The sequence below is a fragment of the Daldinia decipiens genome (genome assembly GCF_022478715.1).
Source record: "Daldinia decipiens strain CBS 113046 unplaced genomic scaffold F4813scaffold_19, whole genome shotgun sequence".
In the NCBI taxonomy this organism is placed as follows: Eukaryota; Fungi; Ascomycota; class Sordariomycetes; order Xylariales; family Hypoxylaceae; genus Daldinia; species Daldinia decipiens.
The window spans coordinates 51,488-73,648 of NW_026054562.1; the positions used below are offsets into that span (position 1 = coordinate 51,488).

A 22,161-nucleotide genomic window follows, 5' to 3' on the forward strand; every position below is an offset into this window, starting at 1 on the left:
TCCTTATATGAATATCCGGCGCGGCACATCATCTAGCACCAACTGGGTTTAATCCATGTCATACAGGTAAGTCGGAACTCTGGTGAGGCACATATCTTTTGCTTATTGACGGCTGTAGAAGCGATTTCATTGTTTCATGGTGAGAGTCAATGTTGATAGGAAGTAAGCTTGAACAAGATATAAACCCCTACAAACGTAATTTTAACTCCTCTAACATCACTTCCGAATAATTGCAAGTCACAGTGATTACCTAGGTAAATATAGGATATCTTTATTAAATAGCACACTTCTCGTTATATACGAAATTTAGGTATCGTTTGGAAGTCAATGGGTAGATTAAGCTCATGGTATTTCATTGTTGTGCCTTAGGCAGTCACTTATCTCGGCCGCCAGGTGTTACAACTTGAACATCTCAAATGCCCACAATGTAAACAAAATTCGTTGTATACAGTTGAGTTCATGCCTGTAAAAGCACATTCGCACTTTGTCGACGTTAGTTAAAAGATCAGAACATTGCGAGGGTTACCAACTTACGCATTTCCAGCGCAACTCTGAGATTCCTCCACCTCCACCTCCACCCCCTTCCCATCCCGTCCTAATATCGATGCTACGTCCGTATGAGGTATGGGTTCCTTCGGTTACAGGTAAAGCTAAATCCTCTGACACCTCAGATACAATGTCAGTTGGGGCTTCTGGGGCGACCAGCTCATCTCTCTTTGAACTTGAAGTACTACTTTGGTCCACCCCTTCATCGGACCGCGGTATAACGAAAATCGCAAGTTGTTCTTGATGAGTAGCGATATGCCTTTTGAAGCGAGACATTGAAACAAGCGAGTTGTCATCAATTTGAGAATTAGACCTGTTCTTTATACGGCCTTTCTCTTTTAAGCCCTCAGCCCACTCGTCGCAAAAGGGGCAATCTTGGGCTTTGAAGCGAGTCGGTGTCTGCCTACCTGCCTCGGTCAATCTGGAGATTTGCTCGGCAGAAAAGTTGCAATGAATCGATTCCAGGTGCGATTTTAAAGACGCTACGCCATCAACCTCCGTTCTACACACAGGGCAGGTATACTTTGACCGATGGTTTTTTAATTCGTGTTCGAACCACGTATTTCGACTGCTAAACAACTCGTCCTCACAGCTTGATCTTCCAACTGTGCAAACGTACCCTTTAAGGTCACTAAACGCATGAGCCCTATAGGATATTAGTCATGAACAGTTAACATGGAGTAGAAATATTTACTTCCAGGCTGTCTCAGCTGTGAATGATTGGAGAGTGAAGCAAATAGGACATTCAAAAGACTCTAATTCAGGTGATAACTTGTCTAATGTCGGTAACTTAAGACAGTTTTTTGAGTCAAACATCGTTGATGCAGTCGTCAACGATATAGTTTCTTCCTCTAATTCGGGTCCTTCGATTGGAAACATAGTAGTGGCTTTGCTTTCCGCATCTTCGCGGTTAGTATCTGATCCTCTATCCGTTTCGTCCGGTATATTGCCTAGTCGTGTTCTATGATCACGACAATATTGAATATATTGTCTCCTTTGGGCATTCGCTTTTCCGATCCGCTCCGCTAGCCATTCCATATCATTCTTACACAGCTTAGGATGCTTGTTTTTTGCATAATCAATGTCAAAAGCAGGTGGGAACATAGAGTCTGACCGCCGGAGAGCCTCCTGAAATCGATCCCGTGGGACTGCTTTTCGAATTAATACTCCAACCCTAAAAAGTGACCGGATGCATTGAGATATTTCCTCGAGAAGACTTTGAGCTTCGTATGATGAAACTTGTTTAAGTGTGTATGATGTTGCATCCTTTGAACCAAGTTCAGTCGTATCATCGCTCAAGCCCAGAGACTCTAGATTGAGAGTGCTGAGAATACTTGCTTCCGTCACTATAGTATTAATTAGCAGCGAGGGTAAAAAAGAGTATCTCTCCTTACACTCTTCAATGGATAACCGAAGGTCATCGAGGAATTCACATATCTGGTCTCGGATCTCTGGCGCCGCCCTTACGCGGTAGTCAAGAGAAAGCTTGTTCTCCGGTAAATGGAGAGCGCCCAAATTCCCGGACCATAGTAGAAATCGATCTAAAGCATCTTCAATGGCTTCTGGACACACTTGAGACGGCACACCACTAGTATCGTCCTCTAGTCGACTTTTAAGGTCAATAAAAAGTATCTTCACCTTACGACTCCGCTCCAAGATGTTATCATTTTGCGACATTTCGACTCGATTATCAAGGAGCACTTTGCATAGTAGCTGTATAGGCTACCAATGTTAATATGCTGCCAGATAATTGCTCACGGTAGCCGGCTATCTTTCTCGGCCCCTCCCCCAAATCCTTTGATAGGTACCAAAGATTGCATATCGGCAGTATGTGATTGGGCCTATATGCATCTGTACTTATGAGGGGTGAGTTTGCACACAAAACCCCTCACAGTTTCCAGGCCCGATAATGGCTGCAATCCCCATCTACTCAGCCTTAAAGGGAAGATAAGGTTCATAACAACTCAATGTCTGGCTTTGAGATCGCCGGTGCCGTACTTGGCGCTCTCCCGATTGCTTTTGCCGCCTTCGGGAAGTTCCAAGAAGTCGAGGACAGTTTCCATGTCAGAAGAGAGTATAAAGAATGCGAATATAACCTTAGATGTTGCAAAACATTTTTCAGGGCCCGTCTCAGGCTATTATTATCAGATTTAACTGAAGATCAAGAGAGGATAGGAGAGTTGTTATCAGACCCGGGGGGTCACGGTTGGCACGACAAGGATATTACAGATGTCCTCATGCATCGATTGGGTGAAGACTCATACAAACCTTTCATGGATTGTATAGAGCATACCAGAAAGACCCTGAATGATTTTGACGACGAGCTAGCTTTGGAAGCGGGCGTAATACAAGAATTTCTCCAAAAGCGAGTAAGTCACTGAAGAGGTTATGGATACTCAATAGGTACCTACCTAGTTATTAGAACTAATCGTGACCAGAAAACTCAAACGTCGAAGACTCGCTTGAGAGAATTAGCTACGAAAAATAACCTTCGATTCCAGGCGTATAAACTAAAATTCAGTAGCAGGAGGAGCATTCGCTCGAGACTGTTTGAAAAGCTGAAGCTGTATGATTCTCAACTAGAAGGATTGCTGAAAATGGGTGAAAAGGAGCCAGCTGCCGTTAAAGATCGAAAGATGGCCTTGAAAATTGATGGTTCAGCCTTATGCAACTTTTGGATACAAGCCAATGTGTTTTTCAAAGCTCTTGCATCTGCATGGTGTTGCAATTGTCACGATCCACACATTGTAAAGTTGCTGTTAGAACATCGAACTAGCAAAGAAAAGAAGTTCAGTGTCCTATTTGCGACACAGCTACACTCATGCTGGGATATACAGAAGGTGCTAATGGTTGAAGGTAATGATAATCGAGCCCAATCATTGCCCGCAAGTCGTTCTGTCGTCACAAGTCTTACTGTACACGAGCCGCATCATAAAGCTAGCATTCCTATAAGACCAGCAATGGGAAATAGTGACCCGCATGGCAAAGAAAAGCAAGGACGGTATGTTGGAACTACGCGGTAGTAATACATATCGCCTAGACTAAAGACTAACTTGTCATCAGATCAAAGGCAGTTCGAATGCTTCCTACGTCCGAGGTCCATATTGATCATGGAAATCCAATCTTGAGCCTCTGTGAATCCCTAGTCCAGGGAACTGGCGATGTTTGTGGCTATCTCTCTGAGGATGACAACCGATACTACGTGTACAAGGTATCTCAACAGCAAACCGACAGTTTTGTCACGATAGATCAAATACTTCGGAGGGAAGTATCACCATTTCCTAGCCGTCGAAAGCGATACGAACTCTCCTTCATTTTAGCATCTTCGTTTCTACAGCTTGTTGGCACCCCTTGGCTCCCCGAGGCATGGAAAAAGTCGGACATTGTCTTTATCGGTAATGACAAGAGCGCCCGCACGATTGTCCTCGACCAGCCTCATCTCAAACGCGACTTTATGGACAATGTTAGATCTAAGGATGATCAGAATCTACAGAAATTATCATCCAACATAAATACGAATGGCAGAAGTATAAAGGCTTCCCGATCACTGGAACTACTAGGCATCATTCTCCTAGAGCTATGTTTCGGTAAATTACTCGAAGACCAACCGTATCGCAAGGATGATTGGCCCGTTGGAGAGAATGACACACAGAAAGACTTATTCGATGTCATTGCCGCCCAGAAATGGAACGACGAAGTCAACGAGGAAGCGGGAAACGACTTTGACCAAGCAATCAGATGGTGTCTCGAGGGACATCACAGCACCCCGCCTGAGAAATGGAGGCATGAGATGCTGAGACGGGTCGTCCAACCACTTGAGAAATGTCACAAGTACCTTTCTCAAGGATGATACTTTTCCAAGGTTATTCGAGAAGAAGCGGTTATATACGCAGTTTAACTGGCTCCTCGATGCCCTTTTGATGAGATTATAGTGTATAAGAGGGGAAAATATATCTTGTATGATATTAACTATGTCATCTCAAATATATAGCTGCCTAGCAGGAGAGTACTCAAGTATCAAGTCTCAAGTGTAGCGAAGACCTAAGTTGCCAAACCTACATCCTAGTGAAGCTACCGAGATATAGCCGTCTACCTTACTAGAGTAAAGAAAAAAGAAAGAGGAGAAAGAGAAAGATGAGCACCTAACTATAAGGAGATGAGATAAGTTTCGTCGACTGGTTTTCATGTCTAGAGTTCGACGACTTGCATTATATTTATAAGATCTGATATCAAAACAAGATGTAACGGAGGCTCTCGATAGCCCTGGTATTACGATAGAGAGCAGCAGGGAGGTAAAGCGTTGGGAACTGTCCCTCATTGGCAAAGGATTCGGGCTTAAAAACTAAACTCCCTAGCCCGCATTCACCACATAGGGGTCAGTGCTAAGAAATAAGCGCGTAGATTCAAGACTAGAAACCTATCAAATCAATAGCGAGTAACTAATACCAGATGAACGAATGTGATGCAACGCATATACATCGTGTGCTTAGCATGGATTGTCTTTATAGGATATCATCTGATATTGAGCGAACATGATCCGCAACTTCAGGAAATCCAATATACGCCAATAACTAAAGTGCCTGAGATGCTACCGCAGCCCACCAGTAATATTTCCAAGTCTTATTTGAAATCCCTCCTTGGGATAGGTTCACCAATTAGGGCGCTCAAACCGCCACCTATCAGCCGCTATTCCGCCAACCAACTGATCACCATCCGTGTCAGACCTTCATCCATACGTTTCATCATCGTAACACCCCATCTAATCCCATGTGCCAGCGAAGACGTATTTACTGGGCTTGTCTACACGAGGACGTCAATGTTACTCCGCCGTCGCCCCTGCTCTATTGCGCTAAAGCTACGCTACGAACGGACGGTGGCAGCAGCGACAGCGACAGCGACGGAAATAGTTACCGCCATAACGATCTTAAGCCATGCGCCCCCGTCGATACACTTCCGCTCACTGCAAAGCACGATCTATTTAACGCGCTTATGCATGTGGAAAGCTGCGATGTCTGTACCGCTGATAGCACTAATACCGACCTATCCGGCCAAGAGACAATAACGGTTGACGATGAACTGTCGATGAGCGATGGCGGAGCTAATGATATAGAAAATGCCCACCAGGATGTGCTAGGATTCTCTGACGAAGATCTAATCGATTTAGATTGGATCATGAACGATCATCTGGTTCAAGAATCTCAAAGGGCATCTAGGGAGGTGGTGGTCGGGGAAGAACAGCCTTTCGGCTCCACCGACGGAGCCTGGTTCCCGGATGCGGGGCCTGTGTCGGAGGGAGATTTCCAACTTTATGATGATGATGATGATAGATTCGTAGAAGACGATATGAAGGATATTGGTAGCAAGGACGGACATGTGACACCGTTGTTATAGCATTACGCGTCCGTGGTGTTGTTATGGTATCAAAGTTTGGCATTACCAAAATACTAGTGCCTCTTTTTGCGTACTCCTTGAATAAAGGTCTCGCCTAGCTAGCTATGGCACGATGTGGCCTTATCTACAAAAGTCGGGCAAGGGGGAAGTAAATAGTCCAAAGGATCTCACCGACACTACCTCCTGAGTAGGAGACGAAGTTACTAAATATTAGCAGGATATGCCTTCAACTTGAAGGCTTCAAATGCGTATTTACAGAAATAGTTATTTCCTAAATATCAACGTTAAGTCAAAGCACATAGCAACTATATTTCCGCAATTATTAAATTTGCCTTGCCATGTCTCCTTATTATATCCGAGGAACTCCTTTAGCAACGGAAATCGCAATTTCCACCCAAGCAGAAATGAAGTAACAACAAGCCATCAAGAACAAGCGAAAAGGAACGAAAAAAAAAAAGGCTTACGTATGTCTTCTTAAGTATCCCACACCTCGAAACGACATCCAGACCACGCGCGTTTCACCGCAGCGCGTCCTGCTGGCTTGTTGCTTGCGCGCATGTCAGACCCACCGGCTCTCAGGGGCCAGCCAGACCCAGATGCCGGGATCATTTACCAGGAGTCTAGGGACGAGGTCAGAGCCTCATATGTATGTAGTACATAGGGACGGGCGGTAGTCGATCAGGTGCCGAGTCCCGAATAGGAGTGCCGAGTTAGACTTCTAGGGCAACCTGAAGCGAGGAATGATATTTGAGTCAGTCCTGCCCTGAACATTTCCCTTAGTAATTCTCAGTAATTCTTGGCATTATTGACTAATCGTAAAGCATATCTTGCCCACGCGGTGCGGCTGGAGTTGTCATTACAAGGTTATCTTTCGTTTCGTCTTGACTTTATTGTTTGCAATAAACTATGTGAAAGAGCCGCGCATCGAATCGTCGTTTAAATTATGCTGTGCATGTGTTGGATGAGTAGAGAAGTCAATATCATCATTCATCGAAGAATCACCATCAATGGAACCATAGACAGCAAGTATAAATCTAACTGTAAAAAGATATTGCAAGTTTGGCTAAAATAGATACAAATGTATATATGGTATCAACGTCTACTGTAGCTCCGAGTCTCCAACTTCATCTCCGTATATCGTAGACACATCGCCGGCAGCCGGAATCTAAAGAGGTATCCACCGAGCCCAAGAGTTTAAGTAGCTATATATTAATTTATCTCATCATGGTTGGTCCGGCCAGGTCATAGAGTATGGTTTGCTTGTCGAGCTAATTAAGAGTCCTGGCCACCTTTAAGTCTAAGTGACCAGTCCAGCAAAGAACGCACTCTACCCCGAGCGAAGGAAAACCAGAAATTGCCTCCGATTAATACACAAATACAGCGGCCATCTGCGTCCGGCGCCGGTGATAGGGTGATGCTTTCGAGGTTTATTGGCACAGTGTCGGCCAAGTCTTGTATGGACACAAGTTTAGAAGTTTTCTTTGCCCCAGACGAAGGAGAAGCTATCGAACTAGGTTAGCTGGCTGTCCGCAGAAGAAGCATTTATCAAATTATAATCACGAAATTACGTACCCAGGTTCACTATACTTATTACAGAAGACGTGGAGTGAACTACCAAGACCCTTAGGTCCACAGAAGAATACACCCGCCTCAGCCGGCGAATGTAGCTTCCTGATACCTCGGAAGATCATATCCCAGTTAGGACGTCCGAAGTTGGTCGGGCTGCGCAGTCCAGTAATTGTGTCCTTGTCGGCGTTGGCGTCGTTGATCATGATATTTGTCGCATCGTCGGCCTTGATCCTGGCTGTGAGATAGGTATGGATCTCGATTCTGTTGTCAACATCCTGGGCTTCGATGGCCATCAGTAACGAACGGAACCATTCGAAAGAACCGAAATCTCTGCAGATCCAGAAGAAGTATACCTTCGCAAGGCGGGTCTTCTTCTGCGGGTAGTTCATCCGATACCAGATCGACTTGAGGATGGACGCGAACGGCGTGACACCAATACCGGCGCCGACTAGCATAGAAACCTCGTACTTGAACACATCTTCTGAGGCAGAACCGAACGGACCGTCGACATATACCCGGGGAAGAACTCTCTTTAAGGCAGGATCAACCTCGTTGTTCTGACGGTCAACACCTACAACTGTCGATGCGTCCTTCTCCTTCCTCTCGAAGTCACATCCAAGCGCTTTAGCCACACCCTTCGTGAAATCACCAACCATACGGATATGGATCGAGATGTAATCCTCTTCGGGAGCGCTTGTTAAGGTGAACGGGTGGTACTGCCAAAGAGATACTTCTGGGCAACAGAAGAAGATATACTGTCCAGCCTTGGTCTTGGTGTTTTCCTTCTTAATTTGGATTTCGCAAACGTTGCTCGGGTGCTGGATAACCTTGGAGATGTAAGTTTTGTGGCGTCCACGTAGTTCACGGGCAACTCGTTCGGCCAGATAGGTAAATCCTCCGACCATCCAGTACTGCCAGAAGACACCAATAGCGGAGGTACCGACCGAGATACAGAACGGCGCGATATCGGGTTGAATCATACAGAAGGCACCATGGAAAGACCAGAAAAGGAAGAAGACGATGAACATGTGGTGAGTGTACCAAAATCGTTCGTAGTTTGCTCGTCTCGGCTTCTCATACGATGTCAACACCATGCCTGTGAGCGCTACCAACATGATATAACCCGTCCAACCCGGACCAGATACTAAGTTGGCGACCAAAAACCCGTAGATTCCCAGGTTGTTCTTAGCAGCGATTTGCGCCAAGTTGTTCCAATGAGCGATCGTGTGGACCCAGGAAAAGAAGAAGATGGACCAGGCAGTAGTGATATGGAACGTAATGTTCTTATCGAACTGGATAATTCCGTTGAGAGGTGTCTGTCGCGCCATGGAGATAAATGTCCTACAGACCGGCAGCAGAATCATGGCCACATCCACGTGGAGAACCAACGCCGACGATCTAGCAATCATGTAAGTCGGCCCAAAAGTATCTCTCGCTACTTGTAAGTTGTCCTTGACGGCGTAGTTGACGAAACCGAACGCGAAGACTAGGGCATGGAGAACCATGAAAACGAAGACAAAACTAGCTGATGGTTAGTAAAGAATTATATCAAGGAGACTCACGGTTGGTACAAACAATCTTCGGTAGCCTTCGTTGATCATCCACTTATCGAACTTTTCTCGCATCGTCAACTCCTTTTGCCGCTCCTGCGTCATCTCTCCCGACAGCAACATTCTTGTTAACGGCGTCCATCTTGACCTCTCCGAGGGCTTCTCGCCCATATCGTAGTACGACATCTTGGTCGGAGGGCGTTTATACGAATTAATTCTTTCGCGGTCGTTTGTGGAAAGTCGCTTTTCGAACAATATCTCTTCACCTTCCGAGTCCACTTGTATCTCCAAATACAATCACCAACCCGACACCACTAATGCCTCCTCTTCTCTATTAGATTTTTTAATTATATATCGGAATCGCTTCGCTAGGTGCGAAAAAAAAAAGACAGGTAATACTAATTCAGAACCTGCTGAACGGTCAAGAAGCCATAGAAGGAAAGAATCGGCAAGGTGACGGATGAAAAGGACGGTCAAAAAGAAGGTAAGGTTGGCCTGAAAGCCTGCTATAGCAGTTGCCGGTTAGCCAACGCAAGAATCGAATAGCGCACCTACGAGAAGGAAGACGGAGGGGAAAGCGTTTGTGAGTAAACGAAGGGAAAGGAGAGAAGGGTTCCGAAGATCTCATGCAAGAGACAGGAAGGCGGTGGATATTATGGAAGACTGCCAAGAATAAGAAACATCAGGCCATTCTCGTAGATCATACCTGGGTACAGCGCCGCAACGAGGTTTTACTTAACGTCGATTTTGTTATAGCCCCATCTGGTATGTACATATGTAGGCCACGAAATTGTCTAGAAAGCTTAGGTACGAGAGAGACCCTGGGAGGGTTTATTAAAGAGAGGATAAGGGGAAGACAAGTATGAAACTATGTACTGGTAACTTGTGATGGTAGCATATCCAGGCATATGCAACCAGGTACATGTAACATTCATCAGGGGTTCTTAGACAGATGGGTCCTAGATCTGGCCGACGAGTGACAAGCGGTTACAGCCTTACCGCAAACGGTTTCGAGGCATTTGAAGTACGAAGGAGGCTCAGGACGTCCACGTTTCTAGGTTGAATTGGACTAACGGATTTGGGTGCAAGATCCGAGAATTTTGCATCTTTATGATGCTAGAATGATGGCGAATGAACATAAGTGCTGAGATAAGTGCTGAGATAATAGAAAATACCTGCCTGGCAGAAAAAGAACAACACTTGCTGCAGTTATCAAAAGTATTCATCAAAGAATCTTCGTCCATGACATAGTCTGGCTCGGCAGACTGTCTGATGTTCGGATCCTCGTCTAGGTCCAGGATAGGGAGGTGGGTAATGGCACCACTTCCATCGCGGCAACACGTCTCGATACAAGAGACACACAAAAGGGCCTGCACAACCCTCGGCCAGGCTAGAACTAGTGTATCTATCGTAGCTGGGGGCGGAGGTCACTTGGTGGAAGGGTGAGGAAGTAGGAGGTACAAGATGAAAAGGAAAAGAATATGAGGGGAATCGAGCTTGGACTGGTTTGGAATGTGGATAAGTCGATGAAGATATCCGCCTTCTTATTGGTCAGTATTCGTAATAACCCCCGGCGCCTGTGCCTCAGATTGTTTCGTCAGGGGTCCTTAGACAGCATTCGAGACTTGAATTGCCAAGGGCCCCGTAGCAAAAGGAGCAAAGCGCCAGCAGAATATTATGCCCAACCCACCTTGAGTATGTACTTGTCACGAAGCGGATGAATCAAATACATAGAAGCTATAGAAGCTTCACTTTTTCTTCTTTAGGACCTTGCAAGTCGCTAGGTTAGAGTATTAAAATTCACTTTTACATCCTTTACATAGTAAACAAGGTTGATTTTCTCTATAAAATCCTTGACTACCTAGGTAGACATTTTACAACACAACTTACATAGTAGTAATTGTTAAAAATACGTAATTTAGGGGGAACACCAAGGAAGCGCTATGCAATTTTGGTATTACTAGATAACATCAGCTAAGCTTAAATATATTAAAAATTCCAGGAATAGTCTCATCAGCCGCTTGACGCCAGCGAAAGCCGCTTACAGCCAGACAGCGTAGGTCAAAAATGTAACCACCAGATTATTTCTCTAAAAGCAAACGGGCAACCCGATAAATGATCACATCACCAACCTAGTGACGATTTAATTCAACTCGAGCCAACCTAGTCTACAAATAAACATCCTTACCGTCACACGATGCGGCTAGATCCTGGAGTAGATCTCATCAAATAGTAAAAAGATCGCACATCTATGTATGTATAATACCTACCTATGTATGTACATAGACCATTATATCCCGCGTATCGGATCGATATTCTTTCACATCCCCAAAATTATCTATATATCTTAATACCATCCGTCTTTCGCCCTACATCGATATCCTCGTGACTTAACGCCGCACGAATCCAAGTTAGAAAAGACTGAGCGAATCCCTCCAGATCCTACAACCCGGAAGCATCTAGATCCGGATATCAAAATATCCCCTTAACGTCTATATTTGTACCCTCCTCACTTGACGAAGGATCGTGTATGTAGGTATGTAGATGCAACGATATACCCGAATAAGTGTCTTACTATTTAAACCAATACATCAACACACCATCACCGTACGACCGGCGGTGAAAACATAAGTTAGATAGAAGATATAAGACCATTGTTTATACGTAATCCGTATTTTAGAGAGGTTAGGTACCCAATGTACCTGGATTCGGCGGCTAAAACAAGGGGTGCATGTGGGTAAATGCATACGCCACGTTTTCATATATCTCACTTCCTCTATTACATGCACCTAAACCAAAAATCGAAACGCCGTAGTTGTTCTAAAATATCTTTACTAGGTAGGTACCTAAGGTATTCAAGAAAAAAAGGCCCCCAAAAAGTTGGCTCGGGCTGATCCTAGCAACTTGGACTGGTCAGCTTTTCGTTAACGTTAACGTTACAGATGACTTGACTTATAATGGCAAACCCTAATAATCCTTCTCAAGGCTTGACATTAACTACAATTCATAACCGTATGGGCTGTCAGCTGTCACCAGTTTGGATAACTACCTAGGTAGCATTTATAGGAACCTGGAGGGTTCTGCAGACTATCCAGGCCATAGCAAGCCCCAGAGCTTATTAATAGATGTCACAAGTAGTATACGAGAAAGGGGAAATGGGAAACGTGAATGCATTAAAACAAATCTGGGATGAATGTAAAGGAGGACTAAAATGTAAAGCCAGAGAGTTCCTCCAGATCACTCCAACATATCATGTCTTTCGTAAAACTTCATCCTCCTTAGCAAGTCATTCTCATTCCACTTCTGAAAGCATGTGCTCTCATGTTCACCGAAGAGGCACACTAAACCATAACGACGGATGGACAGACACTGGTGAATGCAGATCGTATTGCCTAGGTTGGAAGAAAAAAAATCCATGTCCCTTCCAGTATCACTACCGATAAGTGCTATGCTCACTACTTCCGGTGCCAAGCGTCATTCTCCGCCAGCGAATTCTCCTTACTTGTTATCTTAGATAGCATACTTGCGAGTCCACTCGCGAGCCGTAGCTTCATATCTTGCCCGGTCGGTCTTGTAAACGTGGGCGATCTCGGGGACAAGAGGGTCATCGGGGTTAGGGTCGGTAAGCATGGAGCAGATTGACAGGAGCACTGTGCAAGGTTAGAACTAGAATATGTCACAAAATTGGTATACGATATTTACCTTTGGAGATGGTCAACGCCGGGCTCCATTGGTCCCTCAGGATGTCCAAGCAGATGCTGCCATTAGAGTTGATATTCGGGTGGTAGATGCGAGTTGTAAAGTTGACCTTAGGAGGCTTGAACGGGTAGTCTGTCGGGAAGTGGATGGCGAGGAAGAAGACACCTCCAGAGTATGGCGAGTCACCCTACGACCTTCAGTTAGTACTGTGAACTGATTTACAATATATACCAAGTTTGGCTTGAAGAGCCACCACTAGCAAAGTACCAGTCCATAGCATGCACGGCAGCATGCGCGCGCAAAGGAATAGGAAAGGCGAGGAGATTGGAGGAATGGCTTACTGGTCCCATAATCGTCGCTTGCCAGTGGAACTACACAGAAAAACAAGAAGTTAGCAATAGTTAATGACGTGAGGCTTCCTAACAGAAAAAGGGATCCGAAGGTATAATTGCTCGTGCCCGACCAAGTCACGCAGCGGGTAGATAGTATCGACGCTTATTATTTTTTTGGTGGTGGGGAAGATGATGCCTACCAAATCTTCACCAACAGGACCAGCAGAGCATGATGAAGGGGGGTCACTGAGAGAGAGAACATTAGCAAAATGATCAAGGTATATCCTCCTAGTAAAAAATCATCCCTAGAGATGGTGAACGAGTATGAAGTTCTCCTTGACGAGGCTGTATTGTATCAAGATCCCCGCCCTGCCTTTCCATGGCAGCCCCACCTTGGGCACGTTAAGGATACAAACCAAGTACCATCGCCAAACAAACATTCAGTATGATAAGATCCAAACAAAAAAAAAATCGACATACCGGCCCAGGTCTGTGAGTTCCTTGTTGATTCGCTTCAACGCCATTTCGTAAAGGTGTAGGTTGTGAGTTTGCGGTTTCTTGTTTTGGCCGGCAGCGGTATCTCCTCCTGAAGAGATCAACTACTTATACTTGCGGTCAGTATGGAATGCGGGAGAAATGGATAGAGTTATAAAAGGCTAAGGTTTGTAGCCGTAAGGAAAAGGGAAAAGGGGGTTTATAAAGGACAAATATAAACTTACTAGAGTGTGGAAGTCTGAATGACTACGGCCAGTGTTGAGGATATGAATGAGGTCAGGATGTGGTGTCGTTGTTATTATGATTATGGTTGTCGGAATGATTGTTTGATGGTGACTGTAGATACGAAAGGGTTTGGTACGAAAAGGTTTGGTAGCGGGGGAAAAGGGAAAGTCAGGCAAGTCTTTCAGGTGACGGAATGAATGGAAATGGAATAATTAGGTCAGCACAGACCAGTCGTAAAGAAACGGACAGGGCGGGTAGGCGCTAACACCTTTTTTTTCTTCAGTCCAATCAGTTTTGCAGTCCTCTTGCTAGGTGGTCTTACATACTGGTCTTGCTGTACTTGCTGTAGCTAAGGTTCTCTAAAAAGGAGTGGCTTAGCTTGCACTGCTACCTAGGTACCTAGGTACGCGGTTCCAACTGGTACCTGGTTTTGTACTGGATGTGTACTGGGCTGACTGGTACCTACCTGATCTAATGAGTCTGACACAAATCACAAAACCGGCAAGACAAACCATGTTCGAACCAATTGGAAGGAACCGTTTTGCTTCCTTTGAGTCCGAAAAGACGGCACCTTAGGCTTGTCTGGTTACACCGAAGCACACAGTTCCCCACACCGCCACCGTACCGCCCAATCCTAACCTATCAGGCCAACTAACCGCGCCTGCACTTCCCTATCTCTACCACTTACAGCTCGTTTTTGCCTCAGCTGTCAGCAATTGTCACGCTTCACTGCATTATCCACTGCATTATGACTTGTATGGGTCTGTTCGGATGCCTTGACTCTCTGCCTTGACTCTATCGTCTAATAAACAACATCTTCCCCGTGAGGACCGTGGCTAATATTTACGACTGCTTCATATTGGAAACGCTCAAATACTTCCCAAGTCAGCTTCATAAGATAACTCGCTAAATATCCAATAGCTACGCTGCTATACAAAAGCCTGAAGCCCAGTTATGGCTCTTCCGAGAATAAGACCTGTACCAGGTTAGCAAACGTTATCAGTTTTATGGCGGCTAACTCACTGTGAATATCGCTCTGTCCTTCATAAGTCTGGGTCACAAATAGGTTGGCTACATGCCTTCCGATTCCGTACTCGTCGCTAACCGCATTACCCCCGAAGATTTCTTGTAACGCCCTCGCATTCACAAGCGCACGGTCACAATTTTGTCTTTTCACCATGCTAATCATCTCTGGTGTAACTTTCCCTTCATCCTTAAGCCTACCAACCTGTATCGATGCGAGCACGCCATACGCAGCATCCGTCGCAGCGTCCGCCAGTTTTTTTTGCACCAACTGATACTTGGCAATAGGGTTACTCTTGAACTGCTTCCGCTCTAGAGCATATTCCCGCGCCCGAGCAATACAGTCTTCCAAGGCGCCCATGGTGCCAAAGGAGATACCATACCGAGCGCTATTCAAGCATGTAAAGGGGCCAGTCAAGCCCTCAACATCGGGGAACATGTTTTCTTCCGGTACTGGGCAGTCGTCCATATGAATCATACCCGTAATACTAGCCCTAAGTCCGGTCTTATTCTTGATAGCCGGTGTCTCCAGGGTGCCGGGAGGGCAATCCTTTCTATCTATAAGGAATCCCTTGATTTTGCCAGTCTCCTGTAACTTTGCCCACACCAGAAGTACATCGGAAATAGGCGAGTTGGTGATCCAAGTTTTGGAACCACTTAAAAGTAAATAGTCCTTTTTTGTTGGATGCGGTCGCGCCGTCGATTCCATTGATCCCGGGTCGCTACCGTGATTGGGTTCTGTGAGTCCAAACGCTCCAAGAAGTTTACCCTTTGCCATATTGGGCAGATATTTCTCTTTCTGCTCCTTAGTCCCAAATTCATAAATCCCACCCATAACTAGCGAGGATTGCACCGACATGCCAGATCGGTACCCGCTATCGACTCGTTCGACGGCCCGAGTAATTAGGCCTGACGCTACGGTCGATGCGCCAGCACAACCGTAGCCATGAAGATTCGCGCCGAGAAGGCCGAGTTCACCCATTTCGAGCAAGATAGCCGGATCATAGTATTCGTCACGATACGCCTCTGAGCAGTATAGTCAGCGGCTAAGCTATTAGAGTATAAAGACGAATTGTCACTAGAATAACTCACGTAAAACCCGCGGCAGTAATCGCTCTTGGCAGTATCGCTCTGCGGTCTCCGAGATAGCTAATTCCTCCTCGGTGAATAAGCTCTTACTCGCTAACGGGTCTTCCCAATCAAACGAAGACTTCGGGGTAGAAGCATAGCTTCTGCTAAAGACCCGACATTGCCTTGTAGGCCCGGCTAATGGCCTCGAAACGCGAGATATTACCGGACGAAACATGACTACACTCTCAATTAGGAAGAATTGAGGTGAGCGCAATGGGGATTCCCTACCTGAAGCTACCTATCCATGGCGAGAATGGAGGCGGTTGCGGAGCCAAGATCGAAAGCAAATGAATCCAAACAAAAATTAGTGGAATGGCGCTCCGTTCGGCGGCCCTCGGCATTCCCAGAGCGGCGGGAATACTCGGTAGTGACTTCGGCTAACGGCGGATTCTTACGCTAATGATTACCTAAACTCAACACCGGAAAATGCACAACCTTAACATTACCTCATATACCTACCTAGGTTAGGTACATAATGTTATGTATCTGCATTAGACTTCATGATATGTACATATCTGAAGTACATAAAGGAGTAAGCAGAAAGATCGTTTCAAGGACCGAACCTTCTATACTCTGAGGTCCTTGAAGAGGAAAGTAGTACAGATACCGTCTTCATGCCATGGAAGCGACTGGAGAATATCATTTCAGTTTTATTCCTTCAATTAGATAACTCATCATGTCATCTACATTTTCACTTATACGAAATCATTCCTAATCCTTCTCTCATATTTCCTTATCAACTTAACGACCCTATACCTAAACCGACACCTAGAATCATGCCCTTCGTTTTTACCAAGTGGCGATACATTTTTAAAGCCTTTTGGTTCCGTATTCGCCATCGCCTATCGTCTCTCTCCAAGTATATCAGCTCCTATTTCGTGAAGCAAACTCCTGAAGAGTCATGATACCCTCGTTATGCAAGCTATAGATTATGGGTATTCACTGCTCACCGCAGAGCAACATCTATTGTCCCCCAACTCGACAGGACATTCCCATAGCGGCCAATGTCATCCTCATAGATGTCACTCTCATAGATGTCACTCTCATAGCTGCAAATCGGCCCCCGCCGAACAACGATGGGATGAGAACAATCGAGAATTCGAAGATGGGCATTGGCTATTCTCTCCTAGACCGCATACACTCCATTTATGCCCAAACATCACCGGGGCATCTTCCTCTTGCCAGGCGCGTCGGGCCCCCGAAGCTTGTAAAGATCGGCCCCTTACGCCAGTCAGCCCGAACTCGGTCGGCTCTGAGGACCTTAATAACCAATGGGAACATAGCGCGGACGATGAATTAATTTCAAATTGGCTGTCGGGTGTTTCTTATTCCAACTGTCCAAATGAAGAGACCAGCTTGACCGGGCAAACTACCCCGGTTTCTTCTCCAGATGCGCCGGACTCGGGGGGTAAAGTCGACGTAGGTCCAAGCTTCACGTGTCCAAGCATCGTACTACAGCCTCCCAAGCAAACCCGATCGATCGCGCAGTCCGGGACTGGCCTTGATGGTCCACTTAGTTCTGAAGGCGATAAGCTTTCAAAACTACTCAGGGGTGGGCTTAATGATCTAAAAGAGTCTAGTCGAAGTGCACATCTATCCGGCGGCTCTCAGAAGCTCGAGTCTAATACATCTGGATCTATAGACTGGGAGAAAAGCTAGGGAAAAAGAAAACCCCGTCGGAAACATGATGTATCAGAAGTGTCAAACTCCGGGTTTCCTCATCGTATGCGTCAGGTCGATCCTTCTCCGGTTGACAATAACCACAATGAGGACAGCAGCAGTGGTAGCAGTGGTAGCAAGGATGTTTCTGGTGAGAAGCCATGTTTATACCTTTCACGGCCTAATGCTCAGCTCTACGTTATTCAAAGACATGCTCATAACTCATGCCCTGAGTTTTGTCGACAATTGGATGATTTTCAGGCACCGCCATCAAGGCTAGAGGTATACATCCCTATCTATCGTCAACTCTACCTGCTGACTAGTTATCAATCTAGGGTCAAGACTCCCAAGCGCGGGTTAATAACTTCCGTCCCAATGTTGACAAAAGTCGATATCGGCGTCATTTACGTGTCCGTAATATTGTCACAAATCAATTCCGGTCTCTTGGACAGAGGATTAGGCGCTCAGGCTCTTCAACATTTTCTATTCGATCTGAGTTTCCTGCTCCACGGCATAGTAAAGAACGCCGGCTCTTGGCTCGAGACCCCGTGGGTACCTGGCCGCCATCTGGCGAGGAAAGTCCATTGTTTAATACTCCCGAGTCTAATGCTACTAACACCAAACGCATTTCTCAAGATATTGGGCGTTACATCGACCCATTGGCTATAGCTAGTGTGATGATTGCCACGGCGGAACTCGACCGGCTCTCGTCGAGGACGAGTCTTGACTTAGTCTCTAGAACGTCTGGCTCATCAACTGGCGTATCGGGGAATTCTCCTACTTCACATACACTGTTCTATAGTGGTGCCGCGAGTCCCAATGAGATATCTGCATCAAACCCTACAGCTCTTGATATGCCTCCAACTATTCCATTCAATACGCCCTTGTCGTCGGGTCCACAATCTGGCGTTATAAGCCCAGTGTCTAAATCGTCACAGCGGCGCGGAAAGCGACGAAGGGCACAGCACAGTCGTTTATCGGAAGTTACAACACCAGATAATATTGTGTCACCGGCGGAGTCTACCGAAGAATACAACGAAGGTCTTCCAATTTCAGTTACTCATATTGAAACTCTACTAGAATGTTCAAGTGTTCCTAGTAAGGGAACAGAGGAAAGTCTCTATCCTAAGCCGTTATTCACCAGCCACAGCGGTCAAGAAGAGACTGATTCACGCATTGATGATACTTCAAAATATGCGCAAGAATATTTCCCCAGGTTCGAACCTCTTGAGCCTGTCCTTCCCACAGCTGCCTCGGGGAATAAACTCAGTACCTTGCAGCGACTCTCGAGTTCTTTGGTTTCAGATGTAGAAGACGTGATTCCGGCTCGCGTCTCATCAATTGGTGAAGTGTCTAAGACTGGTGGCAAACCATTACTATCAAATATGCCCCTTGGGCTTGGATATACTTTTCCAATGCCGACTACAGCCTCCAACCTAACAATACCAATAACGTCAAGAGAAACATATAATATCGACTCAACCTCTATCGCCAATATAGAAGGAGATATCTCGGTTGTAGGGGCGGTAATTGACTATACGTTGGAGACAGGTCAGCTAGATAAAGTAGCGGAACCCGATTCCTGCCACCCAGATACCTAGTCGGAGTCTCAAGGCGAACCTGGAAATTCGGATCCATTTTGTCCTGTTGATTGCCTTGAAACTAGGCGGAGCAGCCAAGATAGTCTTCCGCGACCGCTGACGCTAGCGAGATAGAACACGGATGAGACTGTACACAAACTGAAGACAAACGAAGATGCGGCATCTACTGGAGAAAGTAGCTTATAGGATACGGAATAGTGCTAGGATAAGGTAAGAAACTTGCGGGGATGGAGAGAAGGGCAATAATTAGAGGCTGGTTTAGATTGATGGTAGGGCTTGACTTTGCGGTTGCGGATACATAGACCTAGACACTATATCACCTTAAATAGGGTAGAATAATATGTTATGTTGAACTTTGTGTACCTACCTAGGTACCTAAGTGAATAGCCGTTCTAATGAAAGTTTTCATAGAATGTCGGATCTTACACTATCTTATATGGAACTAAGTCTCTAAGTTAGTCGTTTGCTCAGGGATTTGATTCTACCTAGTCGATATCGTTCATAGGCTTTATTGCTCACACATACATTTAGGGTAAAGAAGGGGACAAAAAACTAGAAACACGGAGACATCTTCTCTTTTATCTAAATAAGTAAGAATTCTCTCTAAGATTGCTAATCTCAAGTTGCTCCGACCAAGTCAAACGGTCTCCTCACCAACTATAGAGGCTGTTCCACTACCCCAATTTTCGTACATTTACCATTTCGTCAACAGGCTTAGATCTATGCTATGATCTGGCACGAGTTTAGCTGCTTAGCCAATCTGCAAGAAAAATATTTTTTTATAAACCTTTAAGTTAGATAAAGAAACAGCTGGTTTTGTTAGGGGATGCCTGATACTTCCTCCTAACTCTCTATCAACCACAGTATATCGGGTTACGCGTGTAGGGAACAGAAAGAGATTTATGTAAGAAAATAGAATTACTGCACAATCAACGAGTTAGGATGTCTTCTCGCTTGGGTCCGCATCCAATCCACTTGATCTTGACGCCGAGGAAGTCTTCGATGAATGTGACATAGTTCTGGGCCTCCTTGGGCAGGTCTTCAAACTTCTTGGTGCAGGTTGTCGTGGTATTCCAGCCTTTCATGGTCTTATACACAACCTTGACTCTAGATAGGAGCTTCGCGCTGGCGGGGAAACCTTTGATCAGCTCACCGGTATCGGGATGCTTGTAGGCTACTGCTACCTGGATCTCTTCAAAGGTGTCGAGGACGTCGAGTTTGGTGAGATTCAAAGAGTCGTAGTGATTAACGCTATTGGAGTACTTTGCCGAGACTAGATCCAGCCAGCCGCAACGACGCCTGCGTCCCGTAGTAACACCGAACTCGTGTCCTATTTCCTGGAGCTTGATGCCGACGTCGCCGAAATCTTCCGTCGGGAATGGACCGGATCCGACTCGCGTGCAGTACGCCTTCAGGACGCCGATAACGGAATCTACCTTTCGGTAGTTGAGATTCAGTCCGGCCATTACACCACCGAAAGTAGTGGTTGTCGATGTTACATAGGGCCAGGTTCCGTACGTGTTGTCTAGCAGGGCTGATTGCGCGCCTTCGACGAGGAACTTTTGTCCTTTTTCTTGGGCCTCCTCGAGAAACTCGACATCGTCCACGGGAAAGGGGCGGAGTTTTTCACGGAAGTTCTAGGGGGTTAGAAGAGTACAGTTGAAGGGGCAGTATCTTTACCTCGAGCTCTTTGATTTCCGCCTCGACGTCGTATCCGGCCAAGTCCCCGCCGAATCTCAGTTTATAATCTCGTTCCATTGTCCTGATTCGGTCTCCGAATTCATCGTCGTCAAGAAGATCGGCGAGAAGTACGGTGCTTCTCTCGGCCTTGGAGCTGTAAGCAGGGCCTATGCCTTTATCTGTGGTGCCTATGTTCTTCTTGCCAAGATGCTCTTCACAAAGACGATCCACGGCTGCATGAAGATCAAGGTTTAGTGCGCAACGCGTTGATACCTTTAGTCTCTGTTGAGCATTTACAACTCCTTTCGCTTCGATGCTAGCAAGCTCGGCGAAGAAAGTAGGCACGTGAAGAACAACACCGGGCCCAATTATATTTATAGTTGACGGATGAATGAGTCCCGGTGGTAGCATGTGGCTTTAAAAAAGTCAGTGGTGTTAAGCAGGTAGAGCGAAATGTGACACTTACAAGTCGTATGATACACCTGCAGCCACAACAGCTATAAGAGGCCATATACGGATTAGTATACCCGTTTATATCTGAAAAGACGAATAGGGGCATCTTACTGTGACCACAGTTTCGCCCGCCGGTGGCTCTAGCGCAAATCTGAATATCAGAGCTGAGGATATCGCAAAGTTTGCCTTAAGAGAGACGTATGACGAAGGTCATCTTGTTAGGTAATTTCTTGTGGATATTAAATCAATAACTAATAGCAGACCTACCCTTTCCTTCACTAGACGTATAAGACAGGTCAGTAAGAAAGGATATAAACAAATAATTAAAAGTCAGAACGCGGAATTCTTACTCTCCCCATTGAACACCTAACACGATTGTAGCCATGGCGGGAAATTTTCTTTAACTATGTAAATATAGCGTGTGAACGAAGACAAACGATAATAGGCAGACGAAATGGACTTTGCATCTCGAGTATTTATGTTTTTATAATAGATAGCAATAGAAATTGATTTTTAATGGAGGGACAGTGGGATAAAACTAGGACTTCAACTAAACGATACAAATAACCCAAATATACAACGCCGTCGGTTATAGGCGGGCTCCGGTCACCTTTCCGTTTATGACCCGGAACCTATTGAATGCTTTTACGGTAACGAAATTCTCGACTCGTAGAAAACAGCTTATTTTGACAGCGGCATTTATTGGACTTGAGCTAAGAGGAAAGTTTTTTCGTTTCGTTTATTTTTGCTGGGCTACTTGAAAACATGTCTCTTCAAATCCGAGTGAACGGAGAATAGACCGGAGAC

At 45.6% G+C, this 22,161-nt stretch overlaps 8 protein-coding genes across 8 annotated transcripts; 4 read left to right on the top strand and 4 right to left on the bottom strand.

The window, feature by feature from the left end:
* Positions 1-263: 263 nt before the first annotated feature.
* F4813DRAFT_88267 (uncharacterized protein) lies at positions 264-2,387 on the bottom strand. Its single transcript, XM_049248994.1, has 4 exons — positions 1,941-2,387; positions 1,241-1,892; positions 535-1,192; positions 264-482 (listed from the first exon to the last, which is right to left on the bottom strand). Exons 1-4 carry the CDS (start codon positions 2,221-2,223, stop codon positions 378-380), a joined length of 1,698 nt encoding a protein of 565 aa, XP_049098975.1. The 5' UTR covers positions 2,224-2,387; the 3' UTR covers positions 264-377.
* Positions 2,388-2,447: 60 nt separating this feature from the next.
* Positions 2,448-4,717, top strand: F4813DRAFT_88289 (uncharacterized protein). The gene is made up of 3 exons (XM_049248995.1): positions 2,448-2,915; positions 2,985-3,547; positions 3,610-4,717. The coding sequence occupies exons 1-3, from the start codon at positions 2,514-2,516 to the stop codon at positions 4,394-4,396; spliced, it is 1,752 nt and encodes a 583-aa protein (XP_049098976.1). The 5' UTR covers positions 2,448-2,513; the 3' UTR covers positions 4,397-4,717.
* A 318-nt stretch (positions 4,718-5,035) lies between these two features.
* F4813DRAFT_361284 (uncharacterized protein) lies at positions 5,036-6,218 on the top strand. The gene has a single exon (XM_049243513.1). It carries the CDS (start codon positions 5,314-5,316, stop codon positions 5,935-5,937), a length of 624 nt encoding a protein of 207 aa, XP_049098977.1. The 5' UTR covers positions 5,036-5,313; the 3' UTR covers positions 5,938-6,218.
* Positions 6,219-7,167: 949 nt separating this feature from the next.
* On the bottom strand, positions 7,168-9,385 carry F4813DRAFT_88294 (ferric reductase NAD binding domain-containing protein). Its single transcript, XM_049248996.1, has 3 exons — positions 9,082-9,385; positions 7,510-9,027; positions 7,168-7,439 (listed from the first exon to the last, which is right to left on the bottom strand). The coding sequence occupies exons 1-3, from the start codon at positions 9,240-9,242 to the stop codon at positions 7,406-7,408; spliced, it is 1,713 nt and encodes a 570-aa protein (XP_049098978.1). The 5' UTR covers positions 9,243-9,385; the 3' UTR covers positions 7,168-7,405.
* Positions 9,386-12,566: 3,181 nt separating this feature from the next.
* Positions 12,567-16,136, bottom strand: F4813DRAFT_389982 (putative glutaryl-CoA dehydrogenase; the record flags this gene model as incomplete). The annotated part of the gene is made up of 8 exons (XM_049246942.1): positions 12,567-12,706; positions 12,759-12,942; positions 13,097-13,126; positions 13,288-13,333; positions 13,568-13,686; positions 14,743-14,783; positions 14,831-15,856; positions 15,923-16,136. 8 exons carry the CDS (start codon positions 16,134-16,136, stop codon positions 12,567-12,569), a joined length of 1,800 nt encoding a protein of 599 aa, XP_049098979.1.
* Positions 16,137-16,892: 756 nt separating this feature from the next.
* Positions 16,893-17,620, top strand: F4813DRAFT_389983 (uncharacterized protein; the record flags this gene model as incomplete). Its single annotated transcript, XM_049246943.1, has 2 exons — positions 16,893-17,191; positions 17,245-17,620. The coding sequence occupies 2 exons, from the start codon at positions 16,893-16,895 to the stop codon at positions 17,618-17,620; spliced, it is 675 nt and encodes a 224-aa protein (XP_049098980.1).
* On the top strand, positions 17,475-19,765 carry F4813DRAFT_88580 (uncharacterized protein). The gene is made up of 2 exons (XM_049248997.1): positions 17,475-17,902; positions 17,956-19,765. The coding sequence occupies exons 1-2, from the start codon at positions 17,687-17,689 to the stop codon at positions 19,219-19,221; spliced, it is 1,482 nt and encodes a 493-aa protein (XP_049098981.1). The 5' UTR covers positions 17,475-17,686; the 3' UTR covers positions 19,222-19,765.
* On the bottom strand, positions 19,726-21,935 carry F4813DRAFT_361314 (Adenylosuccinate synthetase). Its single transcript, XM_049243514.1, has 6 exons — positions 21,705-21,935; positions 21,622-21,632; positions 21,466-21,540; positions 21,368-21,398; positions 20,902-21,316; positions 19,726-20,858 (listed from the first exon to the last, which is right to left on the bottom strand). Exons 1-6 carry the CDS (start codon positions 21,737-21,739, stop codon positions 20,151-20,153), a joined length of 1,275 nt encoding a protein of 424 aa, XP_049098982.1. The 5' UTR covers positions 21,740-21,935; the 3' UTR covers positions 19,726-20,150.
* Positions 21,936-22,161: the final 226 nt, after the last annotated feature.

What these genes read in the sequence shown, in the direction of transcription:
- F4813DRAFT_88580 (XM_049248997.1), top strand. Translation starts at nt 17,687, where the DNA reads ATGCGTCAGGTCGATCCTTCTCCGGTTGACAATAACCACAATGAGGAC. An exon ending in CACCGCCATCAAGGCTAGAG is followed by an intron (nt 17,903 to 17,955) that starts GTATACATCCCT and finishes TTATCAATCTAG; the next exon opens with GGTCAAGACTCCCAAGCGCG.
- F4813DRAFT_88294 (XM_049248996.1), bottom strand. Translation starts at nt 9,242, where the DNA reads ATGTCGTACTACGATATGGGCGAGAAGCCCTCGGAGAGGTCAAGATGG. An exon ending in AACGAAGGCTACCGAAGATT is followed by an intron (nt 9,028 to 9,081) that starts GTTTGTACCAAC and finishes ACCATCAGCTAG; the next exon opens with TTTTGTCTTCGTTTTCATGG. An exon ending in AATAAGTATAGTGAACCTGG is followed by an intron (nt 7,440 to 7,509) that starts GTACGTAATTTC and finishes CTAGTTCGATAG; the next exon opens with CTTCTCCTTCGTCTGGGGCA.
- F4813DRAFT_88267 (XM_049248994.1), bottom strand. Translation starts at nt 2,223, where the DNA reads ATGTCGCAAAATGATAACATCTTGGAGCGGAGTCGTAAGGTGAAGATA. An exon ending in ACAGCTGAGACAGCCTGGAA is followed by an intron (nt 1,193 to 1,240) that starts GTAAATATTTCT and finishes AATATCCTATAG; the next exon opens with GGCTCATGCGTTTAGTGACC. An exon ending in CAGAGTTGCGCTGGAAATGC is followed by an intron (nt 483 to 534) that starts GTAAGTTGGTAA and finishes ACGTCGACAAAG; the next exon opens with TGCGAATGTGCTTTTACAGG.
- F4813DRAFT_361284 (XM_049243513.1), top strand. Translation starts at nt 5,314, where the DNA reads ATGTGCCAGCGAAGACGTATTTACTGGGCTTGTCTACACGAGGACGTC.
- F4813DRAFT_361314 (XM_049243514.1), bottom strand. Translation starts at nt 21,739, where the DNA reads ATGGCTACAATCGTGTTAGGTGTTCAATGGGGAGA. An exon ending in CGGGCGAAACTGTGGTCACA is followed by an intron (nt 21,399 to 21,465) that starts GTAAGATGCCCC and finishes GGCCTCTTATAG; the next exon opens with CTGTTGTGGCTGCAGGTGTA. An exon ending in GCAGGTGTATCATACGACTT is followed by an intron (nt 21,317 to 21,367) that starts GTAAGTGTCACA and finishes ACTTTTTTAAAG; the next exon opens with CCACATGCTACCACCGGGAC.
- F4813DRAFT_88289 (XM_049248995.1), top strand. Translation starts at nt 2,514, where the DNA reads ATGTCTGGCTTTGAGATCGCCGGTGCCGTACTTGGCGCTCTCCCGATT. An exon ending in AAGAATTTCTCCAAAAGCGA is followed by an intron (nt 2,916 to 2,984) that starts GTAAGTCACTGA and finishes AATCGTGACCAG; the next exon opens with AAAACTCAAACGTCGAAGAC. An exon ending in GGCAAAGAAAAGCAAGGACG is followed by an intron (nt 3,548 to 3,609) that starts GTATGTTGGAAC and finishes ACTTGTCATCAG; the next exon opens with ATCAAAGGCAGTTCGAATGC.